The sequence below is a fragment of the Cygnus olor genome, chromosome 1 (assembly GCF_009769625.2).
Source record: "Cygnus olor isolate bCygOlo1 chromosome 1, bCygOlo1.pri.v2, whole genome shotgun sequence".
NCBI lineage: Eukaryota > Metazoa > Chordata > Aves > Anseriformes > Anatidae > Cygnus > Cygnus olor.
In genome coordinates, this window is record NC_049169.1 from 141627473 (window position 1) to 141652551 (window position 25079).

General features: G+C 41.8%; 1 protein-coding gene and 1 long non-coding RNA gene across 2 annotated transcripts; both read left to right on the top strand.

Moving 5' to 3' along the window:
- The first annotated feature begins 207 nt into the window (after nucleotides 1-207).
- On the top strand, nucleotides 208-17878 carry IL1R2 (interleukin 1 receptor type 2). Its single transcript, XM_040567235.1, has 10 exons — nucleotides 208-233; nucleotides 1334-1464; nucleotides 1579-1837; nucleotides 4182-4356; nucleotides 5446-5620; nucleotides 6266-6331; nucleotides 7416-7551; nucleotides 9643-9788; nucleotides 11109-11230; nucleotides 16863-17878. Exons 1-10 carry the CDS (start codon nucleotides 208-210, stop codon nucleotides 16872-16874), a joined length of 1248 nt encoding a protein of 415 aa, XP_040423169.1. The 3' UTR covers nucleotides 16875-17878.
- Nucleotides 17879-18020: 142 nt separating this feature from the next.
- LOC121059392 lies at nucleotides 18021-23757 on the top strand. Its single transcript, XR_005814556.1, has 3 exons — nucleotides 18021-18562; nucleotides 18883-18962; nucleotides 21435-23757. It is a non-coding gene; the product is annotated as an uncharacterized LOC121059392 (long non-coding RNA).
- Nucleotides 23758-25079: the final 1322 nt, after the last annotated feature.

The following is a 25079-nucleotide window of genomic DNA, read 5'->3' on the forward strand; positions in this document are numbered from 1 at the left end:
CGCTGGAAACACTTGCATGCATCATGGTATGGCAGCCAACCTGTTGTTATGAAATTGTATTTGTTGAGCAAGAGGTTGGCTTTGTAGTGCTGTAAAGATGACAATAAGTTGGAGATAAGTTATTACAGTCAGACTACCAGATGTCAGGTAAATTTAGCCATTAGAACATGGAGAAGTTTGGATTTAAAACACATAAATATGCGCATGATGGGATACACAGAAGGTGCTTGCAGGTAAGTACCTATGAACACGAATGCATTATACTGGTTGAAATACGTTTTTGGTCTTGGATAAAACTTGAAGCAGTTGTCCGGTCATTTAATATCCATCTTATGGGACAGTCATAGTGTTAGGCTAATGTTAAATGTATGCAATTTGCATTTCTGTACATAATATGGAAAAAGTGTGCATTGTGTGTGTATGTGTACTGTATTTATGTATGTACACAAATACTTAAGTACAGCATAAACTGATGCCTATCTATAGCAGATTTAATGCATTTCTGAATGTCGTACAGAGAGATAATACGTGATCAGTCAACTGAGTAACAGCAATTGATATCTTGTGGCAGACCAGGTAGTGACCAGTGATGTACGCAGATGCCAACTTGCCTGTCCAGGTCAATACAGATGATAGTTAATGAATGACCAGCCGCAGATAGTTCTGTTTTCAGAGACGGTTATCGTGTCTGCACTCGGTACTCACTTGGATATCAATAGCAAGATGGCTGTGCATGTCATTGGAGTCAGAGTTGTTCCAAGAGAAAAATTTGTTGGGGACACTGAGAGCTTGGCTCTGGTTATAGGAAGTTTTTGTACTGTCTGGCCTACTTTGGTAGCCATAGTAGGGAAGATGGAGTCACACAGGATTTAATGAGGGCATGCAACCTTGGCAGAAACCTGAAGGGACTGCTTAGAGAGCTAAATCTCTGCTGCACCTTTTCTCCTGGGCTTACCCAAACGAGCTACACTACAGCCAACTTGAAGTGGCTGGCCCATGCCCCTGTCACGTCTTATTGCCAAATACACAGAGCTGTATTTCTCTACCCTTAGCTATTGCACCAAACAAAACAAAGCAAAACAAAAACATGGGGACAGCAGCATCTTGTGGTGTGTTGTTTGCATCTCCCAGAGTGAAAGGAAAGTGACAGAAGAGAAGTGTTTGTGCCAAGCCAGATGCCAAGCCATAATTTGGGGGTGAAGAAGCCCATCTGTTCACTAAGGAGAACCAAACATCACCAGGCCTGGTGTTTGGAAAAGGGCAGTTAACTCTGCTAGTGTTAATGTTGAGTATTTTAATAGTATCTTTTGTCTCCTAATAAACTTGCCTTCAGATTTCAAGACACTTTCCCTCGGTCTTCTCCTTCCCGTTTCCTCTGGGAAAAAGTGCATGGGCTCTTCTTTGTCCTGGTTACATGCACAGTGGGTGCCTCTGCTTTCAGGCTCGAGCAAGGGAAAAGCACAGGTATGGGCATGCTCCTTTTTTATTATTATTTTTTTTTAATTTCCTGTCTCCCTCTCCCCTCTTTTTTAATGCGCCTGGCCAGCAGTAATGATAAAATGTCTCTGATTTATATAGAAAACTGCCCAGATCACATCATCTCTTTCCATCACTACTATGAACTTCATGGAGAACCTGTGGTTCTGAAATGCCCTTCCCCTAGATACAAACATCTGGATTTTTCTTCCTTGTCCCGTAATATCACATGGTACAAAAATGATTCAAAAACCATGATATCAGGAAGAGATGAAGATCCAAGAATCTGGGCAAAAGGAGATGCACTCTGGTTTTTACCAGCAAGGCAAGAAGACTCAGGAGTGTATGTCTGTACAAGAAGGTAGGTACTTAAAAGAAAATTCAGTGCACTGAAAAAGGTGACTGTGTCTAAAATATATTAGCTTGATTCTAAACACCATATATCTTCAGAGTGGGTTTGGATAAGATCATTTCCTCACCAAATTTATTAGAGAAAATATGTGGGAAGTTAGAACTTTTAAATATCTTGTGTCTTCTCTCTATATATATACTGAAATCTTGACGCATCACGACACGGTATTGCTACTCTACGATCTCACAAGGAAATAGTGTACATGAGAGTTTGCTCTAGCTTACTTTCAAGTCAGTCAGGGATGCAGCAAACAGGGGTGTGTTGCAGACAGGGGACACTGCAGAATGCAACCCGTACATCACAGCTTTAGAGAAGCAAACAGTATTGTTTGCGGTTTGGATTGCATTACAAAGCGTACTCCAAAAGAGAGTGGCTCTGAGGTGGCTTCCTTCTTCCCTGTTCCCTTTCCCTGATCTTTACTTTTCTTCTATTGAACATTTTAAAGCAGAATTTGATTGCTTTGGCTTTGCTGGAAGATGTCACTTGAGACCCAATGTGTATTTACTGGGCTGGTACCAGACCTGTGATAATACAGAGGCTTGCAGCCAAGGCTATTTTCAATCTTACTGGTCATTTCTTTTCTGAGAGTTTATGGTCTGACAGCCTGCTATAGGAAAAGAGGAACAAGGATCTGGACTTGTGGCGGACTGAGGAAGGCAAAAGCCACCAGTGCCATTCGAGCCTGAAATCCGGAAGGCGCCAGGGTCCTTGCCCTTCTTCCAGTCCACCTCCCAGCACTGCCTGGCAGCTGGCACCTCGCTCTGGGGCCCGTGAGGTCCATACCTGTCTGCACATCCCAGCAGCTGGGGCTGCCTCTGCAGAGCTCAGTTTCCTTGCAGAAAAGCAGGCAGAAAGCAAATTAATAAATTATGCTCAAATTATTAGGGTAGCCTTTTTATGTGTTAGCAGGGAACGCAATGGTGGGGCAGGAGAGAAGACTTCAGTAGTGCGGCCAGCATTAGAAAAGGTTGTAAATATAGAAGCCCTAGAGCAGAGCCTGAGACATGGAAATTCTGCTTTTTATCCATTTTTTTGGACAATTCTGCCTCAGTTCCTCAACGCCTCAAAATGTGGCAGTGTTATTGCCAGCTATAAGAAAATGCTGTGAAACCTGTTTGAAAAAGATATGCAGGGGTTGAGTGCATAGCTTCATTGATAACATTATTATAGGATTAATGGAGTACAAACAAATTGTATTTCCTTCTCATATCATCCCATAAGGATACTAGAACATGTCTTCAGCAGTCTGTGAAATGAGGGTGGAAGTGAAGTATCACAGGTCTCTTAGTCTGCTGAGAAAGAATTTGGGATTTGGGCATCCCACTGGTCCCAGTGCCATAGAGGCAGTGAGCCCATCAGCCCACAGATGCACGCCTGGTTTTGCTGGCCCCTTCAGGGTCTGAGCTTTGCCTCGGGGGAAGGCAGAAGTAGGCTTTCACAGGTTGGAGAGGACACAGCTCAGGCATCAGCCTCCCCCAAGTGATTTGTGCATTTTGGTCCTTGTGACTGGAAGTGATTGCTACTTGGGGCTGGGAAGAAAAGCTAGGTACTGTAAAACTTTCAAGCCTTCTTTTCTGTGTAAAATAATATGTACTCACAGAAATGGCTACCAGCTGTACAATAGTAACTGCAGATGTATTTTCATACATGCTTTAAACTTCTTATTTCTTCCTTACTTTGCAATCATTAGGGTTTTCACAGTCCTCTTCCAAGGAAATGGGTGGAGGGTTCGTGATACACTTGCCACTATTCAGATGGGCACATTGCCTCTCCGTGCAAAATCAAAGCCATGGCTTTAGCCTGAGGATGTGCAGCAAAGTTGGTGTACTAGTAAGAAGAAAAGAAAGCTTGAAACTCTGAGGCAGACAGGTCAGCAACATGTTTAGATCCTGCCCAAAACCACTGCCAGTGATTCTCTGGGATCCCTCCTGGTAGGATCTCAGTCTCGGCCTCCTAGAAAGGGCTAAGGAGGAAAACAAAGCTGGGAGGAATCAAACGGCACAGACCAGAGGCTGCGTATCAAGGGATGGATGGCTGTGGAAGTGAGGGCACCTCTCAGACCAGGCTGGGTGGTCTCCTCAGGTCTGGAAAGACAGGCGTAGAGAGGAACACCCCAATCCAGCTCACACCCACTCAATTACCACAGAGAGTTTCAATGCCTGCTGTTACTGGCTTCAAACCAGCTTGAGCTTGTGGCTGCCAGCTTTCAAGTTGACTTGCCATGGATTTGAAGGGTGTCACTTGGGCTTCCCCATCACCTGCGGGTGCTCACGTCTCCCTGCTCTGCCCTCAGGAACAACTCCTACTGTGCTGAGGTGTCCATCCACCTCACCGTTGTGGAGAAGACAGCTGCTCGGGACATCGCTTATATGCAGGTCCTCTTCACTTTTACCTCTGGAAAGATCATTTGCCCTGACCTGTGGGAGTTTACATCAAATATAACCAGTCTGGAGCTCAAGTGGTACAAGGTAGAACTTTACATTTCTCTTTATGCAAAGCCTAATCTCATCCCTTTTGTAAACAAACACTTATCTCACTTTCTGTTTCTCCTAAACTTCATGTTGTTAAAGTCACGAGCATTTTAATGTCACAGCATAATATAATGCAGGTTACAACATTTAGAGGTGCTGGGAAGAGATTGAATCAAAGTTTACAGTGGTCTCTTGCCTATCTTGCTAGTCCATGACTTTTCAAGTAGGAAACCCTGGTTTTGCCTGTAATGTTAAATATCCCTCACTTGACCATCCTCAGCTTTCCACTGCACAGTATGGGAGTCTTCTTATATTTTCCCCGTACTTCGTTTTAGCTTTTATTTACACTCCCACTATTACCATATGCTCTGCCTCTTGCAGCTATCATTCTTAACATAGGATGTCATTCCTATGCTGGTTTCACACAGCCATGCTGATGGTGTGATAGATACCACGCCAGCAAAGTGTCTCTGCTCAGGTTTTCCTTCACGAGCAGGCTATAACTGACTTACCTATGTGAAAGTCCTTCCCCACAACGTGCTTCATGCCACAACTGTCAGAAAGAGCTATCCTGCCTTCATCGAGAAAGAACATAGCTGCTCTTAGCGGGGCTCCAGCCCTTGTGTGAGTGTTAGTGATACAGCGTGAGAATTTTTCACCATTTCTGAGATTGTGCAGGGTCAGTAATAGTGTTGTGAAAACCTGTGTGATTACTAAAATCTATCTGTCTTAGAAGAGTGCCATAGAATATGACTCTTATAAGGACATGTACAGGAAGCAATCACAGGAAAACCTTCCTGTTTACTGAAACATATTTTTCTTAGAAGAATGTCTTAGTCGATTACTCATAAGAGGACTCAGGAAATAGCTTGGTATATTTTTCCATCTTAAAATGTAGCTTTACTGAAAAGTTATACACGCACATTGTAGCTATATTAAAATGACAATTCCTCACACTTCATAGAGTGCCCCAGACCGTTTTGGAGAGGGATGTGCATTTGAAGAACTTGATTTTTAGTGGGAAAGTGGAGCTGGGTGTAACCACACCTATCGGGGACATAATACCTATTATTGCCATTTCTCCAGGATGCCCTGCCTTTGGAAGACAACAGTGAAAAATTCGTGTTTCTGAAAGGCTCGAATTCCCTGATCTTCACGTCTGTGTTACCAACAGACTCTGGCTACTACACCTGCAAGATGTCTTTCCCCTATGAAGGCGTAACGTACAAGATCACCAGAACAATCAAGCTGCAGACAGTCGGTAAACACTGACCCCCCCCCAAAACAGCGCCGCGCTGAAGAAAGCTCTTTGCCACAGCTCTTTGCTAGTGAAGCTCAGGAGGGGAGCTCGCATCTAGCGGGGGAGAGAACAGGGGTGCTTGCTCTTGGAGGTGGTGCAGCAGTTCCTCACAGCACATCTGGCACATCTGGCACCACTGTGCAGCTAGCCGCAGCGCCCGCCCTGCCTTCGGCAGCAGCCTTGCAGGAGGCAAAACCCAACCCTCGACGTCCGAGGGTGCGGGAGGTCACTGTGCATGATTTCGGCGGGCTTGGGAAAGAAAAGAGCCTCCATCCTCAATGGGGCTGGGGGAAGGCCGCTGCTTCGCTCCGCCCGGCGGGCAGCAGAGGGCGGCCGTGCGACGGCGACGCGGGCGGCAGCCTCCGGCTTGTCAAGGCTTCTGCCTAAATCCGCTCCTCCGGGTTCCAAAGGGGCATCAAAGAGTCACTAAGGTTGGAAAAGACTTCCGAGGTCATCTGGTCCAACCGTCCCCCTAACACCAATGTCACCCACTAAACCATGTCCAACCCCTCCGGGCGATGGAGCGCTGCTTTCCGCTGGTCGGGGCAATGCCCAGATTTTGCATCGTGCTAGCACTGAGGCTCCGTTCTCTCTCTCTCTGTCCAGAACAAGAAAAGAGAATTACCCCGATAATCGTGTATCCAACTCAAAAGACAACATCAGCTGCTCTTGGTAAGGCTCAGCGCTATTTTTGGGAACATCTAATGAGAGGAAAATTAGAGGAGGTTCCTTTACAATCCAATTTGTTGGCATTTATTATTATAGTTCTTTTGATACCGGTTATATCAGCTGAGAGGCAGTACTGTGGTAGTTTTTTACTTCTTATTGCCTACAACTAAGTCCTATTTTCCTCATAGGAGAAGCTAAAGGAAAACTGCTGTAGATTTATCAACAAAGCATTAAAAGTACATTTGCGTCCTCAGATCTGCTGTTCAGAGCTTCCCCTTCACCAAGACCATTGCCTTCTCACTATTCCCTCAGACAGCTCTAGGTTTTCCAGTGGCTTTGAATGAGCCATGTAGCTCTTTTGGGAGGAGACATTTTTCATTGCTTCCTAAAGTTTCAGTTGGGCAGTCGTCATTGGTTAGAAAGTAACTTGACAGAAACTCATTTTTTCTTTGAAAATTATGTTATGACAGTGCATTTCTGTTGCCTTTCCTCATTTTAGAGAAAAACAGGTATATTTTACACTAAGCTCTTTTAACTTGGATGCTCTACACAAGGTGGTCTCAATTTTAAATGCCACTTTTCTTTCAGTCAATATACCACTAAGCCATTTCTTTGCCTATCCGCTCCACAGAGTGTATTATATCCCTCCAATCACCATCAATATAATAACAACATTGTATGAATATCGAGCCATGTGTTTTCCATGTAAAATAGCTATGCACTAGTGTGAAGGCTCTTTATCATTAGCTCAGAGTTGCAATAATTATAGCAAAATTTCTGAATTTTTGCATCATCACGTTGGCCCTGGAGGTCGCATCTTGAACTGAATGTCCTTGCCTGCAGCATCTGAGGGAGGCTGTACTGCTGCTTAATGCAGTTGTTCCAGAGCAGTAAAATCACACTGTGCCCTTTTTGTCTCCTGAGGAATATGTCTAAATCAAAAACAATCTGGGGCTTAACTTCAGTTTTGAATGTAGCAGTGCTTGACATGTGTGGGAACTTGATCTCCCACCAGAGACATTGGTTTTCACTGAGAGAAAGTAGTTCTCAACATGTATCTGAATGCTTTTTAATCTTTCACCAACAGGCTCCAAGATGACTCTCCCTTGTAAAGTATTTGCTGGACCGAGCAGGCATATCTATACTGACGTGGAATGGTTAGCAAATGACACCATCATTGATGTGGTTTACAAGCAAAACAGAGTTACAGAGGGGGAACGACAGTAAGTCAGGCTGAAGTGTTTTCTTGTGGTTGTTGTCTTAACCTGCAGTGTTACAGTAGCTCTTAGATGAATGCCAGGTAGTGAAATGGGATATGGAGAGTCCAGAAGTAAAAGTAAGAGCTGAGAAAACAAACAAACAAACAAACAAAAAGTCAAAACAAACCGAGCATAATGATTATTATTATTTTTTAATCTCTGGATTTCATTCCTATTATACTGTAAATGACCCAGCTCAGAGCCTTACACTTGAAGCACAGTTTCATGGGCAGCTGGGCTGATATAAGAGCTGACTGCAGCGGAAAGCAATGGGCCTTGATCCTTCCCAGTGCTCCTCTTATCACTCCCCTTGCCCAGTGCCAAAGAAATGGCACCATCCATTCTCCCACACCAGCTCTGGCATTTGTGAGATACTTCACTGAGCCTCTGAATACACTGAGATAACAGAAGGCTACCCAATGGTTTGTGCCTTTTATGTTATTTTTTAAAATTGTTGTTATTTTAATTATTGTTGGTTTTCCCCTTAGGGTTGTTGTTTTTCATGTCAGTGACTTAAAAGTTAAATTGACTCACTGAGATGCCCAGGGAGTGCTAGAGCTGGCGCCAGGGAAGCACCAGGGGGGATGCTGGTGGAGGGAAGGCAGGATATCCCACATCCTCTTGCCCTGATCCATTGTCTCTCCTCATCTTGCACAGTTCTCTGAGTTGCCTCATAGTTGCATGCCTCCAGGCTTCTGCCTTTTGCTTATGCTGTTTAGTGGCCAAACTGGTCCCTCACCAGCTATGACATTCCCAAACAGCTCCTGGCTAGGGATTAGGACTTGGCATGTGGCAGAGACCATTGACAACGGGGTCTGGGGATGTGGCATCCCTGTTCTGAAGGACAAGAGTGTTTAACAGTTATGGATGTGGGCTGTTTGCAGCCATGCGGCTTCAGTGCCAGATAAACACCTGGCCATGTTGAGTTTATTGCACAGTTACACCCAGAGGTAACATGATAGCTGGGTTCCTGAGTCTTTCTGTGTTTTGGTATTTCCACCAGCTTGATTTAGACCATTCATTCATAATGTTGTTTACATGAGTGAGAGAACTTAAATGCATTGTCAAGGGACATAAGGCATAATGTGGAACAGCTAGAGTCTCTTCAGGATTTAGAATAGAGCAGCACATGTGCTTTCTTACTTAGACTTGTATTATTATTACAATTACTACTACCACCACTACTACTAATATTACTAACATGACTATTAAATATTACTATATAGTTGCACATGGAAAGAGGCAATGCCAGCTCAGGGGCACACAGAGCCCATGGTGTGTGAGATGTCTCAGCTCTGCTGGAAGCCCTCAGAAAGGCAGCAAGTCATATCAGGTCAAATACCACAGGGAAAACGTATTTCCCACAGAAATTTTTGGCAAAGAACTCACTGCCGTGTTGCTACCTTCCTGCGGTACTGACCCCAGAGAAGTCCATTGCTGCAATACATAGCAGACTCATGAACAAGTCATTGCAAAGCAGCTGGACAACTTCTCCAGCAGTGACTAGAAGGTATCAAGAGACAGTGTTTGCACCTAGAAAACCACTTTCAAATAGTTGCACTCATGAAACAATCAGGTTGAAGTAAGCTGGAAACTTTCTAGACAGTTTCTTGTACTGAAGTCTTGATTTGAGGTGAATGATAAGCAGGTATGGTGGCTCAGTTTGCTAAGTGAGTGTTTGCAGATTTATGTCCTCCATGTGTACTCTTCCAGCTGATAGTAAGAATCTCAGAAACTAATGGTTAGAAAAAAGGAACTAGGTCCTTCCATGATGCTCTGTGAGGAGCTCAGTTATACACAACTCTGTTTGCATTTCTTCCCTCCCTTTTCTTTTTTTTTTTTTTGCAAGACAAATCTTTTTTTTTTTTTTTTTTTTTTTTTTTTCTTTTTCTGGAGTGCAGCAAGGGTACTGAGAGGAATGGAGACTCAAAGAGCTGGCAGAGCTGGTCTGGAAGCCACCGGTGTCCTGTAATGCGAAGGGGCTAGTTCAGAAATGAGCAAATATCCAATTCATTTTCTTGCAGAATTAACATTTGACTTTTCTTTTTCTTCCAGAGAAACCATAGAAAATGGTGAGAACTTCATTGAAGTGCCACTGATTTTTGAATCTGTTGAAGAAGTGGATTTTTATACAGACTTTAAGTGTCTGGCACAGAACAGATATGGCTCCCAAGTACTGCCAACAAGGGTCAAGCAGGAAGGTAATGAGCTTAACTGCTTATCTGGGGGACAAACATTCTATAATTGTCATAATTATTCTAAAACTAAATTATCACTGAAGTCTTTTACACTTTCCAAGTTAGTATTGAGATGGATTATTACCTGGGAAAAATCAATTGCCTCTTTCAATTGTAGACCTAACACGCGCAGTGTTTTAGAATAGTCTGTTCACAATGAACACATCTTATGGGTCAATTATTGACATTTTCCACAGGCGAAAAGATCTGTGCTGGAATATATCTGTTCACTGGCTAGGGCTCAAATTTAGATAAGCTTTGTGAAATGATGGCTCCAGTGAGACTACTGGCAAACTCTCATTGGGTGTAACAGGGCCAGATCTCCCCCAGCTCCTCAGAACGCAGGAAAAAAAAAGACAATAGCAGAATAAAGATTGGAGTGTTCCTTCTCGTGCACAGACTGTTGCCAAAATAACAAGAGGTGTAAATTATGGTGGGTGTTGTTATTTTGGCTTCTAGTGATGGGAAGAGAAGCCCTAAGCTCAGTGCAATTAATGTTGCAGTGTGATAGACCATTGGCTAAGAACCAGCTGTAAAAACAATGTGAAGCAATGCTAATTGTTTCTTTGCGTGACGTTGATGAATCACCAAAGTTTGCTCATATCATCTTAGAAAGGAACATGAACATTTACAGTCTTCATTATGAGTTATAACTCATGACTCACTCCAGCATCCTATGATGAGGGGTTTGTACTCATTTAGCTAGATGAAGTGCTGCTCATGTCTTCTGTGCGCTACACAGGTATTGCTAAAGAGGAGGCAGTCCATGAACCGGTGTAGGCCAGCATAATCCAAAATGGTCTGGACAGATGCTCGTCTTGGAAGCTAGGTGTATTTTGGGAAGAAGCTCACAGTCTTGGCTTGATCATTAGTAATTTATCGGGTGGTCTGTATGAAAAAATTCTTCATAGAGCTTGAGTGTAGACTAGCTGTTATGTACTCCCTTTCCATGTGGTGCCTTTATTTCCTGTTTGGATTGTCGCTGTGTTAACCGAATTAAGATGGAAAGCACGTAGCCACTCTGAGCAGGGGCTGGGAAGAGCCACGTGTACACAGGAGGACTGAACTTTAAATTCTCACCTTCTATTATTTTCCAATATTTTCCTCCCACCTTGACAAACCCATTTTCCAGAGCACTGAATCAATAGACCTGTTCCTTTTGCAAGTGGTCAACCCTGCTGGAAGCTTAATTTGCAGACATCCTTTTTATGTGATTTCTTCTCTTCCTCCTTGAACTTAGAGAATTAAATTTTCTGACAATATTTCATTTCTTTACTTTTCCAGCTGTTGGCTTGTCCTGGTACACTGCAGTGATTCCAGTTGCATTGGCCTGCGTCATCTTAGGGGCGATATGCATGCACAAGTGCTGGAAGCAGAGAGCTGACAAAGGATACACAATAGCAAAGGTTTAAGATCTGCTTTATTCTCCAACTGCCAACAGCAAAAAATTCATCTTGGCTGACGTCCACGTGAGACACAGAGAGATGTTTCAGACTAGATATACTGCTTTCTCACTGGATGGATATATATCAGCTTTTTTCTTCTTCTTCATGTCTTCCATGATCTGATTAAATTAGAAATATAGGTTTGTGTAAAATGCTGCCTAGATGCAGGAAACCCACTTCTACTATTTTGCACGTAGACTGTGGTTTGTAGCATTTTGAAACATGGTGTCCAAGGTACATGCCCTTGTTATGAGAAGAAGGGTAAGAAAAAGGAGATGGTCTCACCCTTTGTAAATTCAATAGCCTTATCCTTTGAAAAAAGGCAAAACAAAACAAAACAACTAGAACCTAAAAAATAGAAACTAAGAAAGCTTGCTCCAGAAGAGCTATTCCATGCCAGAGTGATAGGATTTTTCCTTGTGCACCCAAACTCAATTTATTTTTCTTCAGTCTACAAAACAGCTGGTTTTTTCCATTTTCTAGAGCCAATTTCAGTTGTCATGACAACTGTACTTCTATGAACTTTTCCACAGAAAATCTCTCTCTCTCTCTTTTTTTTTTTTTTTTTTAACCACTTGGATTATTCCTTGCTTAAATAGGTGCTTTCAGAATACCCCTCTCCCAGAGATAACTACCTCAGCATAACAGATAATTGTACACAGGAGAATTTGTTTCTGTTTTATCTACCAACATGTCATGGCTAGAAAATTGTAGGCAGCTGTAACATGTTGTTATCTTTGCCAAGAAAAGAATTTGGAGGATGTTTTAGTGTTTTGAAAGTCATTTGACTAGTACTAATAAAGTTTTATTCCTGGAAGTGATTCAACAGATTACCAGTAATAAGGTACAGTCTTGCCATTCTGTGCTTCTAACTTTTATTGCTGGCCGTCTCCTTCTCTCTGATATAAGTACAAAAGTCTGGAATAGATTCCTGTAAACAATGAGTCTGCACCAGTCTCAAACTGGTGTAGGTTTGGGAACCACGTATCCTCTGAATTGAAGTATGCAGTTTGATTAATCACGATGCAAAATGCTGCCTATTTAGGTTAGTCTAACTGGATTCAAATCTTGACATAAATCAGAAGGGAGCAATAAATAAACAGGTAGTCATGCTGTACTTTGAGGATCAAAATGAGTAGAATGCCTTGGTTACTTCCTCTGCCAAGCAGATAGTGGAGAAATAGTTCCATCGTACATAGTGCATGTCTTCATCTGTATAGAAGGGGAAGAGAGCCAGCTTTAAGGTTTAGTTTGTTACAGATCCATAACTGACACTTCTCACAGACACTGAAGAAAAAGCTTTTTCTTTAGGAAAACCAGCCTGGAGGTTTTTTGATAAAATAATCAGGAAAAAAATGATCAGGAAAAATGTTGGCTCTAAAGAAACAACTTTGTAAAGTAAGAATGTTAGAATTGTGTGTAGTCCCGCAGACTAGAGAGATGAACTACTCTTAGACATCTGGGAGAAGCCATTGACAATCTCCTTTCCACCACCACTTACAGCTGGTTCTGAATTTAGCTCAAGAAATATTTGAAGAATTTTAAAGACTAGGATGTGGCTTGAATTAGGAAACCCTTCAGTCTATTAGCAAGAACCTTTGCAACTTATGAAATTTAAGACAAAATCTCCCTTTATATATTCTAAATGTTTGCTGAAAAGATACAGGAGTTGTATTTCTGACACGGTTTGAGTCAATGGCAACCAGACAAGACAACAGGAATTATTGTTTCCAAGTGCAGGATGTTAAAGATGATGAGAAAAGATACATAGATTTTGTGGGCAGATGCAAAAAAGGTGGCTGATTGTGTCAAAAAAAGTCAGCCCACTTGGATATCTGTTCTTTGAAGGAAGAAAAATACTGAATGTAGCTGGAAGGAACATGAAAAAATGAGAAAGTTTTAGGTACATCAGGAATCCTCCTGATATATTTTTTTTTAATTTCCCAGCAATTGCTATTCTATAACTAGAGAACAAAATAGATTTGCAAATAAGTGTAACCTTTTGAAATGTGGTTTGCTCTTCCCATCCATCTGTATCCTCCCAGAGTAGCATGACAACACATCTGGCTGCAGGAGCAGGGTTGGATTTCACTAAGTAGTGGAAAAGAAGTAGAACTTTTTGTATATGGAGTATTGATGCCAAAAGAAAGTTAAATACCTCAGATCCTCCTCCACACTAGAGAAGGAGAAGGAAATGTGAATATGAGATAAAAATTGGGCATGCAGAGAGCTGCTCCTACATACTCAGTGGTGTCTTGAATACAAGGGGAATGTAAAGAAACAAAGATTTACTCTTTTATGAAGTAAGTGATACCCACTTCTCTAACTACTGATACAGTAATTTTCTGAATGCTTTCATGATAGCTAGACTTGTTCAAATAAACTACATACTGTAAATATTTTACAGGTAGATTTGTTCAAATGAACTACACGATGTAAATGTTTTTCTTTGATTTTGTTTTGTTATAAGCAAGTGAAATACATTCTATACTGTTCTTGTAAATACTACATGAAAAAATAAATAAACGAAACAAACAAAACAAAAAAAAAACACAAAGAAATCAAAGTGCTGGTGTTTGAGTTGGGTGGGAAGAAAGGCTTGAGATGACTGCTTGGGGGTGCTGTTTTCCAGCACCTTTCTGGAAAGTGCTCACCCCTGGCAGCAGTGTACCCTGCTCCGTGGGCTGTGGGGGCTTCAGGATGTGCTCCATCCTTCAGCCTACCTCTGCTCTGTCCCTGCAGTGGTGCCTTTTCACACCAAAAGGAAAACAAATCTGGACGGACCAGGTTCCTTTCCTGATTGCTGCCACAGTCATATCTGTCCCTGCTCCCCAGCCCCCCAAGGGTTTGGGAGGGGTTCTGGGTGATCATTCTCTCTCCAGCTACCAGAGTTTGAAGTATTGTGTCCCTTCATGCCTTCTGAGGCTGGAAATGTAGGCTAATATAGACTGTTATTGTGGGGATGTGAATTTAGTACATAATCCTTAGGCAGGGAGATTCATCTTATTCATCTTCCCAGTGGTAACTTTTTTTTTTTTTTTTTTTTTTTTTAGTAAAAGTTAGAGTTCTAGTTGTCACCGTATGTATAGATCTTTGGGTAGGTCTCTCCCAGGAATTTCCCTCTGGTCTCAACATATTTTGAGGAGAAAATATCCTGAGTCTCAAGGCAAACTGAGGCTGAGGACTTAGTTGTAACAGCTTACAATCAGACCTGAAAAACAAAACGAAACAAAACAAAACAAAGAAGGCCACTTCATGTCAAGGACTTGGCTCTCTGTGTAACAATGTTCTTCTGCAGAAAAATTAATGACGTAAGGAAGACAAAGCCACCTCTTTCATGGAACTGTATGGGTCTGCAGCATTTGTCAGTAGAGCTTATCTATTTGAAAAAGTTTCCAAGGAACCTCTACAGAGGGGAAAAAAATGGTGTGGCGTGGTCTTGGCATGAGTTAGCTTCCAGGATAGCAGCAGCTTCTGCAGAAGTAGTTCTTCGCAGGAAAAGTGAGCTCAATTAACAGTTATTTTCTAGTCTTATTTAGCGTATGTGATCTTGATGTCAGCTGTCCATAATTGTTTGATCAAAGTAGCAATTAAAATTAACATAGTTTGGAAAGCACCAAATAATTAAATATGCTGGTTGACAGGCAAAACCTTTGAATAAATGTGGGAGTAAATAAAAGTAGAAATGAATAGTTTAGTGAATAAAAGTAGAAATAAGAATTGGACCTGTGCACAGAGCTGATCTTGGCAGATGAAGGTTAGAAGGTTACAGTTTTTTGATTTTAGTAGCTGGGGAAGGAAGGTGTGCATGAGGAAGGAGAAGAAACCTGTCAAATACCATTGCCAGAAATAAAGCTTTAAACATGAGAATAGCTGATGAAAATGTTTGATGATTATTCCAACTCAAGTTTGCAGAGCAAGAAACTCAGGAGAGCAAAACAAAATAAGGAATTGGTTTTGGAGCTGAGAGCTCCCTGCCCACTTGTAACCTTGGAGCTGCTAAAGATAACCTTGGGTGGGGCACCTCTCATCCAGCCTTTGACCACCAGAGTGGAACTCAGCTGCTCCAAGCTGGTCATTGATGTTTCCTCTCCACTTGGTGGAGGAAGAGTTCTCTCTGGTGTGTGAAATAAATGGGATGAATTGCCCTCTAGAGGTGCCTTTTTCCACCAGTTACACAAGCTAAACAGCTAACTTCAGGACAGAGGTAGATCAATCCACCCAGTGTTAGTGGAAAGACTGATTGTGGACAACATGATTTCAGGTTAACACAAAGGTTATAGGAAGGAATGGATTTAAGCCCAGAGACATCCTTTCACACAGTCAAGGCTGCTGGGCCTTCTTGGGAAATAACTCTAGTGCTGGTAGCTCCCTGTGCAGAGAAAGGACACAGGGTCATGCTAAAGGAAAATACTGCATAAGGTTGGGATGCAGGCACAAAGATAGGCATTGTGGAATCCAACATGAAAAAAAAGCAGGCTGAAAATGACTGGGCAATGTCTTGGAAAAATGTTTGTGGCTCACAGAGAGCGGTCCATGGCCCGGAGAAGAGCCATAGTATTACAGGAAGAAAAGAAAGAGCTGCAGTGTGTGAGGGGCTGAAGCAGAGTCTCAGCAGCAGGGCTGCCAGCCCTTCCACTCCTGCTGGAGAACACATGCTCCTAGCAGGCACCGCAAGGCAACAACTGTAGACCAGAAAAAATGCTGCTATGTGCACCTGATGTAGCGTAAAACTCATCTGCTGCCAGTGGACGAACATGGGCAGCAGCAGATAAAGAAAACATGATAAATATGCATTACTTATTAGTCTGTTTTCATCTATTCATTACACTGGAACTCCTACTCTGTTGCAGCCTGTAGCTTGTGTACATGGTGCCAAAGAGTTCAATAAGGCAGACCAAATAATAGCACGAGTCGGTTTTCAGGAAGGACATATTGTTGTCTTCCTAAGATCCTCAAGGGAGAGCCAGATACCTAATAATAATGTGGAAGCTTTCAAAACCTCCCAGAGACCCAAACTCACTTGTTAGAACTTCAGAAATTCACCCATTACCAAATCCTTAGCTGCAAAGTGCAGTTTAGCTCATTTGATTGTGTGTCCCTCCTGCCAATGTTAGTTTTTGGCACCAGCCTGAATTGTCCCAGAACCTGAATTTCTCTTATATGACCTATATATTTGCTTATCAGACCCAAGTCTGATACAAGTCATACCTACAAGTCTTGGTGGGCTCTGATTTCTTTGCGGACAGTGCAGCATTACCAGTTCTTCTGCCTGGCAAGGCTTAAATGGTGCTATTCACTTCCAGCTTTAGAGGTCCTGTTTTGCCTTGGGTATAGAGGATTCATCCATCTGTTTAGTTTTGGGCTAAATGAATCATCTTGTTTGCTTGTTTTGGATCCTGAATGTGCTTTGTCATAAGCGTAGGGGAGGCCAGACTATGACTGGAAATAGTCAATACCATGTTAGTTTACTTGGAAAATTAAAGACTCAACAACTTTGCGGCTTTCATGTTTGGGATGCAGCTGAACTAAGTAATTAGTATCATTACGTATATCCTCAATATGTTGCTACTGCTCTTTTCCTTTTGCCTAGGACTTATCATAGCTGATTTCCAGGCAGCTTGAGGGCTCTCCAGAGGAGACAACCAGCAAACAACAGTGGTTTCTCAGCTCTCATCGTTGTATCCTGGACAGCCTGTGGATGCTGGAGATGCGGACTTATTTTCTGTAGTAGAGAGGAGCTATCAGCTCAGGGGACACACAGATGCCCTGCCTTTGACCACAGCTATTAGTTTACCTGCTGAGTTTAATCCTGTAAAATGCCTGAGGATACACTGTAGAGAAAGGTCATAAATTCACATCTTCACATCGTCAGAGCCTCGTTTGTGAATGTTCCCTGTTAGGGAAGAATATATAAGCAAATCGTATTCATTTATTTTTTTGTTTGTTTAATCACACTGTTTGTTTAAGGCACAGTGTCACTTAGGAAATGTGGAATGCATGGGTAAGATGTGTGGAAGAGGGTGGTTTCCTACGGGGAGGGATATGAAGTGCTGCAAGGACACTCGGGGGCTGGAGAACCTGTGCATGTAAATATTTCAGCTAATGAAGGCGAATGGGATGAAAAACACATAACCAAAATTAAGTTGGCCGCTAATCACTACACAGCAGTGGGGTCCTGGAAAGAGCTTCTCAGCAGGAGTAATGGAGAGGAAAAGAAATTACTTTTAACCTGGAGCTGGGTGCAGCTGTGAAGGGGATTTGATGTGTGTGGCAGCAGGGGGTCTGTTTGCAAGGCTGCATCATGTCCTGCAGCTTTGTGCTCTTTATTTCCATTGGGAAAAAACAAAAACAAAACAAAACAAACAAAAAAAACAGGCTGGATTGCTGCAGATACAAAATCCCATCTAAGAGTTTAATTATTATGCAATTATTTCCTCAACTAAATCTCCAGTGCCAAATTTATACAGCCCTTTCAAGCTTTTAAGGGCTGGAAGATCAAAAGAATTAAACAATGCACACAGTTGCTGTATGTCTTTGTAGTCATGTCCAGAGTCCTAATCTGCTTTAAACTCTTCTTGGCAATGCCAGTTGCCTTGGATAAAAGCCCTTAATGAATCTTGTATTTCCTACTGGAGGGCACAATCCATTCTCTAAACAAAATTTTGTTGGTGAGGTGAGCTAGGGCTCCATATGACCCCAGTGCCTGTGCTATGCAGAGAGGAGGAGCCCCTTAAACCTTGCTCTGCCCTTTTTCACTCTGTCTCGCAGAGGTTACTTTCTGCTTGTTCATTTTACTGCTTAATGGCTGTTGCTGTGGCTTTCACACTTTGTCATGAACTGGGAGCCACTTGCCCCAGTGAGGGTACCAGGAGCTTCCAGCCTCAGCATCCCCAGAGAGTGCAAGCAAGCAGGAGTGAAGTCTCTGTCGGCAGTGTCAAGGAGCAAAAAGTGCAGTAATGATAAGTCACAGCAGCATACAGCCCTGGAAGAGGGCTTTGGGAGACAGAACCAGCTGCTGAAACATAACTGCAAGGTGCTTGACAGAAATACTTTGCAGCTTCTGGGATCACATTTCGGGATTATTGCCTGTGCCTGGAGTTTTATTTTTATTTTTATTTTTTGTTTACCTTTAATTATAAAAGCAGAATGTTGACTTACCCAGATGTAACACCCACCCCCACGGTTAAGTCAGTAATTCAAGTTTCTAATCATCTGTCCACCCAGTATGGGACACTGGTTATCCAGAAGCAGCCTGAGACTTTGCATATACATCAGTCACCAAGTTCACAGGTTAGATTTGTGCTTGTAATTTTTTACATTTGCATTCCTTACATTTCTTTCTGATTAAAAAAATAGTTAAATCCTGATTCTACAATGTCTTTAAAAGCAGACCCATGGCACTTTAGACATGTTATTCCTAAAAACAATTTGTTATGACGCAATGCTTTGGGGAGGTCTGAGCATGTTACAGCTTGTTTGTACGGGCAAAACATTATTTACAGAGATTAGTCTTCATTCTCAGTCTCTCCAGGGAACTGGTCCAGTTTCAGTACTTTCATTTTTTTTTTTGGTCTTCCTTTCATTTATTCTGTTTGCAACATATATTTCAGCAAAGAGGATGCAACTTCAGGCAACTCTTCCTGGTCATGGGAGCCTTCACCTGTGGCTGAGGCCACTCTTACATGACAAGGTATGTGCAGTCATCTTGCAGTTGAGCTCAGCAGGGGTAGGAATCCCTCTGAGTGGATGCTGCCCCTTTTCCCCACCTTCCAGTGAAGAGCAATCCTGCAGGAAACCCAGCAGAAGCATGCAGGACTCTTCAGCTCCTATGGAGATAGGGTAGAGGAGCAAAGAGGCGAGTCCCAGTGCAGCTCTCCTGAGAGCAGTAGTCCTTCTGCTTCCTCTCATCCCAAGACTTCTTGCTCAGGAATGGTAGAAAGAAAACTGCATTGCATTTTCTCACACCTCATCCTTTCCTCTGCTCTGTCAGGGGAAAAGAGGAGCGGGCACACAGTGGGAACCAAGAACCTGCATGGGGGAAAACAGACAGAGTGATCTGCACAGTGAACGGGTGGAGATCCAAATGGAGGTGCCAGGTCTTGGTGTTTTAGCATGGTGCAGAATAGGACCTTGTAGCCCCAAATTTGGCAGCCTTGCAGACTCCTTCTTCAGCTCTCTGGAGCCCCTGGGTTTCTGGGCACTCAATTCTTCCCTTCTAAACAAAGCAACTTGCTCAAACATTGAAAGAAAGAAACATTGGGGGGGGGGAGAAAAGGGATTTAAAACCAAGTGGCCTTCTGGCATAGACTTATTGGATCATAACCTCACTGAAATAAGCAGGTTTTAATTTAGGGAGAAGCACAACTCCTCCACCTCCCATTCTCTTAGAGGGTGCTTACATCCCACTCATCACAGCAGCCAGGTTGCCCTGCCTTCCTGCCCTCCAGACCCTGCCTCTCCTACTGCCTCCTGTGAGACAGGGGAAAGCCCCATCACACCAGTGGCAAGTCTCTGCCTGTGTTATCTTCACTTCAGGCTATTTTGTTCTCATCAGTTGAAGTCCTAGGTGATGTAAAATCTGGCTGTTCCTCTGTGCATATGGCTGTTTGGATGCAGTCACTTTGGCTTCACACCCTGCCATGTGATATATTTTCCTTAGGGTTGAGGCAGTTCAGATTAGCTCATGAGGTGGGAGCCTTTGACTCCTTGCCACGTGTCTGATGTGAAACGGAGCACATATTTCAGTTTTTCAACACAAATCAAAATATGTCACTGAATCACGGATTCTTGTGACCATATACTGTCATTCAACCTTTCCACGTGCGTTGAGTATAGCTTCAAAGCATGTGATCAGAGACCACAAATTATTTGTGAATGACTATAAAATAATGTGAGCTGAGGCATACTTACTGGATTTTTATTTATTTTTTTGAATGCAGATGTTGATAGTATTGTATTCTTCTGCATTTCTCAAGTCATTTAAATGCTTTAAGATCGATGACTCCAAGATTGTGTGGGAGAGCTAAATTTAGGTATTGAAACAAATGCCAAAGTTGTAACAAAACACAGCATGTTGTTAAGAAGTGACTAATGTAATTGCATCTTTTTCACTTGGTTTGAACTTGTTCCTTCAGGACAAATAGTTAACATGTGTCTGTTTTCATTGGGGGAAAAAAAAGGGTGATTTTAAAGTTAGCACAGTTATTTTTTGCCACATGTAAATTGTTTGCTCACCTTTTGACCTCCTTGCATTCAAAAGCCATCAACTTTGCTTGCATTTGTGTTTAGGGACATAGCTGAATAAGACTAAAACCTAACATTAGTGGAGGGCTTGGATATCACAGTTTGGCATTTTCTTGGGGGACATGTGATTCCCTCTGAAGTATTTTAGACTTTTACAACTTATTATTCAACAGCTTAATACATTCTTAAAAAAAGAATAAAGAAATAAACGAACTGTAGTTATTTGCTTCACTCTCACAGGCCCCAGAAAGCTTTTCAAAACATAACTAATACTTGAGTCTCCTGAATCTACTGCCTGGACCTTGGGACTCTCTCAGAGTTTAAAGGCAGGGTCTCAAACACTCGTTTTCAAAGCAATGTTTGCACTGTGGGCTTGGGGAATTACTTCCTATGAATTCATAAAGAATACACAGAAGTGCGGGATGGAAGGGAAGAAAGCCTGTCCAACAGTTCTCCCAGTTTTATCTAGATGAAATTTATGGAAACATTTCCATATATATATATATGTGTATATATATATAACTATGATCATATTGTACTGAAAAAGAAAAAGAAATCCCAGGTAAGCTTTAAAGTACTCAAAACTATCGTGTACCTGCAATATCATTATGTTTATCAGGGGCATTCTCTGCCAGGTGTCTATTCCATACAGCATGCAGCTAAACCTTCTTTCTTGAGTAAATTCAGTGTCTTTGCTGCATTGTTGACAAGCAACACTTTAACAATCCATCTGGGTATCAAAGGATGGACACAGCATTAGTGATCACCCATGTAATTTTTATTTTTGTGATTTGTTGGTCATTCCACAGGAGCTTTGTGGAAAAGCTGAGGATGAAATGTGATTCTCAAAGGCAACATTCACGTCATCAAAAAACTAATCGTCTTTTTTTTCTCCCACCCTTAATTCACCCCTCACCAGCTTCCAGCTTCTGATGAGTGAGAAAGGAATCCCATCCATCAAGAACAACCTCCTGTACAGTACAGCCCTGATTTGCTCCATGGTTTTGTCCATCCTGTGCCCTGCAAGCTGGGGAAAAGAATATAATGCATCATGTATTTAAAAAAATGTATCATAATGTGTCTGAACCCTCAGTTCTTGTATTGCCTTATTTCAGAAGTCTCGATTTTGCAATCTTGTTCATGTTCTTTAAACATTGTTTTTAAGCGTGTTTATGCTTTTGAAAAAGAGCTTTTGTTTATTAAAAATCACAGTGGTAAGTTAAATGTTAAGTCAAGCCAGGCCCAGTTAAAGTCAAAAGGATGGAGGATGTCAATTAGCAAAACGGTAAAATGGCAAAACAGCATATACCATTTACTGCAGGTGGAAACAGAAAAATAATGCCGTTCAAAATTACAGTTTATGGTGTTATTTTTACTGTTTGCAACCAGCGTGACTATTTCTTCCTACCTCCCCTGACCCCTCCCCTACTGTTTGTGACTCCCTGTCTCAGTCCACGCTGACTGCACCCAGTTGCAGGCTCCACCCTGACATTTTTCACTTTCCTGTTATTGGGCTAGCTGTCTCTTGTAATTAGGCTACGGAGAGATACAATATGAAATCACGCCATATGTTCTCACTCAGTATCTCTTCACTTCTTTCCTGGCCTCAGTTGAAAAGGAAAGCTTTTCCACAAACATCTGCCAGCTGATGACTGCTTAAGCTGGAAAATAGCTCCCTAGTTCCCATAAAGAGGTACTTTTCCTTCCTTGTCTGGTGACAAACCTACACTTTTTCTAGGAAAGGCGTAAGCTAATGTTGGAGGCCATTAGGTTCTCAAGCTCTTTTTTTCGCAGAAACTCTTAAGCATTTTAAATCTTATCTTGTATCCTTCAGCGGTGCACATACAGCACGTCTGCATATTCAGGGTACAGAGGAGAGACTGAGTTTGGCAGTGAGATACCGCCTCTCACCTAAATCTCAAGACAGAGGCCATCCGTCATTCTCTATTCAGACTTGCACCATACCTACAAACTGAGACATCCTTTTTTTTCTTCAAATATGAATTTTGACTCCTTGAACTTGCAGTGTGTCTAAATTCTGCACATCCTGCACCTCAGTATGAAGAGTCAAGACAACTCCACCTCCTAATTTCCATCTTTTTCTAACCCTCCAGGCCTGATTCTATGTGTCCTGAAAATTTCTCGAGTGCCTGTAATTAGGTGCTGGTATGTACACAGAAGTAGAGTGATGTGAAGATAGGGCTGGGTTGATATTCAGACACACGGACACATTTGACACTGAGAAGCAGCCTGAAAAGCTGGGCTTTGAAACAGCTGTAGGTGTTGGTGGCTCCTGCCTTTGCCTAGTGCACAGGATGAAAAAATTCTCCTGGGAAAAAGAAAGACCACATCTAAGCTGATTTTTATAATGAGGAAAATGAATCTCAGTGCCAGAAGTGTGCCACAACGAGACTGACTGCATGTGTCTGGATATAGAAACAATCATGTCCTGAGACTGTCACAGTTCTGTTCTGCCCACGAACACCTACTGTAAGGGGCAGGCTCATCCCCCAGCTCCTCCCTGAGGAAGTTGTCCGGCTCCCTCTCACCTGCCCTTCTTTCTCTCCTTCTCCCTGACTGCAAAGTATCTCCGTGTCCCTGGAAATGGGGAGAATTTAGGAAGGATGGAAAGGAAGGATGGATTAGGAAATATGGCTCTACTTAAGTCTCTACTTAAGTTCTCTTCATGTGAAGAAATAGCTTAGCTGTGCCTAACTCTGCCAGCTTCTGGTTTTGAGAATTCAGACTATTTATTAACACCCACAGGTGTTGATCCTAGGTCTCACTTTTTGTACAATTTTTTTGCATTTGAAATTCATTAGAGAGCTCCCTATGCAACCTTGTTCATCCTTACCTATCTCCCAACCTTCCTTTGCAATGAGGTAATCTAATGGTTTTGTAATTTATTTCAGCAGCTGAGCAGCTGGCAGCTTGTCTCTCTGTTCTCCTCTTTTTTTTTTTTTTTTTTTTTTTTAAGCCCTAGGAAAGCTTTAGATTTCCTGCCAAACAGATACTAGACTGATTGTGTTCTTCAGATCAAAGATTTTCTCAGTCTCCTGCAACTTGTGGTGCTGATTTACTTGTGTAAGAAGAGTGGTATTTACATAATGACACAATTAAAGAAAATGGAAGAAATGTGAGAAATATAATTTGTGTTAGTTAATTTCCTGCTCACAGATTGTGTCAGAGAGCTAAGTATGTTCCACATTAAAAGAGCCTTTCAAATTAAACATTAAAAAACCTCTAGTAGTTAATATCTGGTTTCGAGCTAGTGTTTATTGTTCCATTGTTTCAAATAAAAGAGATTATTTTTGAATTTATTCCATTATATATATACATACGCTATATATATGTAACATATGGTTTATCCTATATACTTTGTGACTTTATTCTGCATTTTCATGCAATTCTTTCTCTTCTCTTTTAAATGTTATACTGTAAAATGTTTTAGTGTAATCTCCACTCATAACAAAGTCTCTAGTTTATACTAGAATGCCAATATACAAAGATAAAGGAGAGGCTGAGAAAGGCACAAGAGAGGTCTGCACATTCAGATTGTCTACGATTCTTCTCAAGTCCAGAAAGAGAGGGAAGGCAGACTTGTTCAGCGTTTTTAGGCAAAAATAAAAATGGAAAAGAAGAGATTCAGTCTCACAGTAACAGCAGAGGTAAGTAGCGGTCTGGACTATTCAAATATCTGTTGAGAAAGAAACAGATGAGGATACAGATAATCCATCAAGTTCTGGGAATGTGTTAGTGGCAACTTTGTGTTGTAGATACAGAGGAAGTTAATAGATAATGGAGAGTAATTAAATCTGTTTGAAATTCAGTCCAGTCAGAGGGTGGACATTAATTTGAGTTATCGGAGACTACAAAACAATAGCATCATAAATGAAGGAAGGAAGCCTTGAATCAATGTAAGTCAGACAGGTAGCATATCTTTGGAAGAACTTCCAAGGAATATCTAAGGAAAAAGAGCACATGTAAGAGAGAAAAAGCTCATTAAAAATAAGGTGGGTATGCCAATACCAAAGCATGCCATACTAGTCCAGTTTCCTCTTTTCTAGGATAAGTTACAGTGTTAAAGAGAAAGCAGCAGCTGTGATTTATCTCAGATTTAATAAGGGGTTTGAGGATTGTCATAAGTAAACTAGGGAAATGTGGTTAAGGTGATGGGAATGTAAGGCTGACACTCAGCTATTGGAAAAGCATATTCATGGAGTAATCACCAAAGAATTTCTGTCAAACAGGATATTTCAAGGCAACGTTGCAAATTTAATCCCTGGAAATGGTTTAATTCTGCTTAATCTTATTTAAGTTAGTAATGCTGGTGATAGACTAGGGAATAACTTAATGAATTCATATGTCAAATAAGTAAGATAGGGTGGAAGCACATTGAAGACAAACAACAAAGGTCAAAGTTAAACTGATATGGGGGGGGGGAGGTAATAGTACAAAACTGATAACGATAAGCCCAAGAAAGGAAAATACTAGTAAAAAAAACTTGGTGGTATTTGGGGAACCGATTAAGCAATAGAAGCTCTACAAGGCATATGGAAGACAA

Coding starts and splice junctions, on each gene's coding strand:
- IL1R2 (XM_040567235.1), top strand. CDS start 208: ATGGGATACACAGAAGGTGCTTGCAG. Junction 5,621..6,265: donor AATCAAGCTGCAGACAGTCG/GTAAACACTGAC, acceptor CTCTCTGTCCAG/AACAAGAAAAGAGAATTACC. Junction 6,332..7,415: donor GACAACATCAGCTGCTCTTG/GTAAGGCTCAGC, acceptor TTTCACCAACAG/GCTCCAAGATGACTCTCCCT.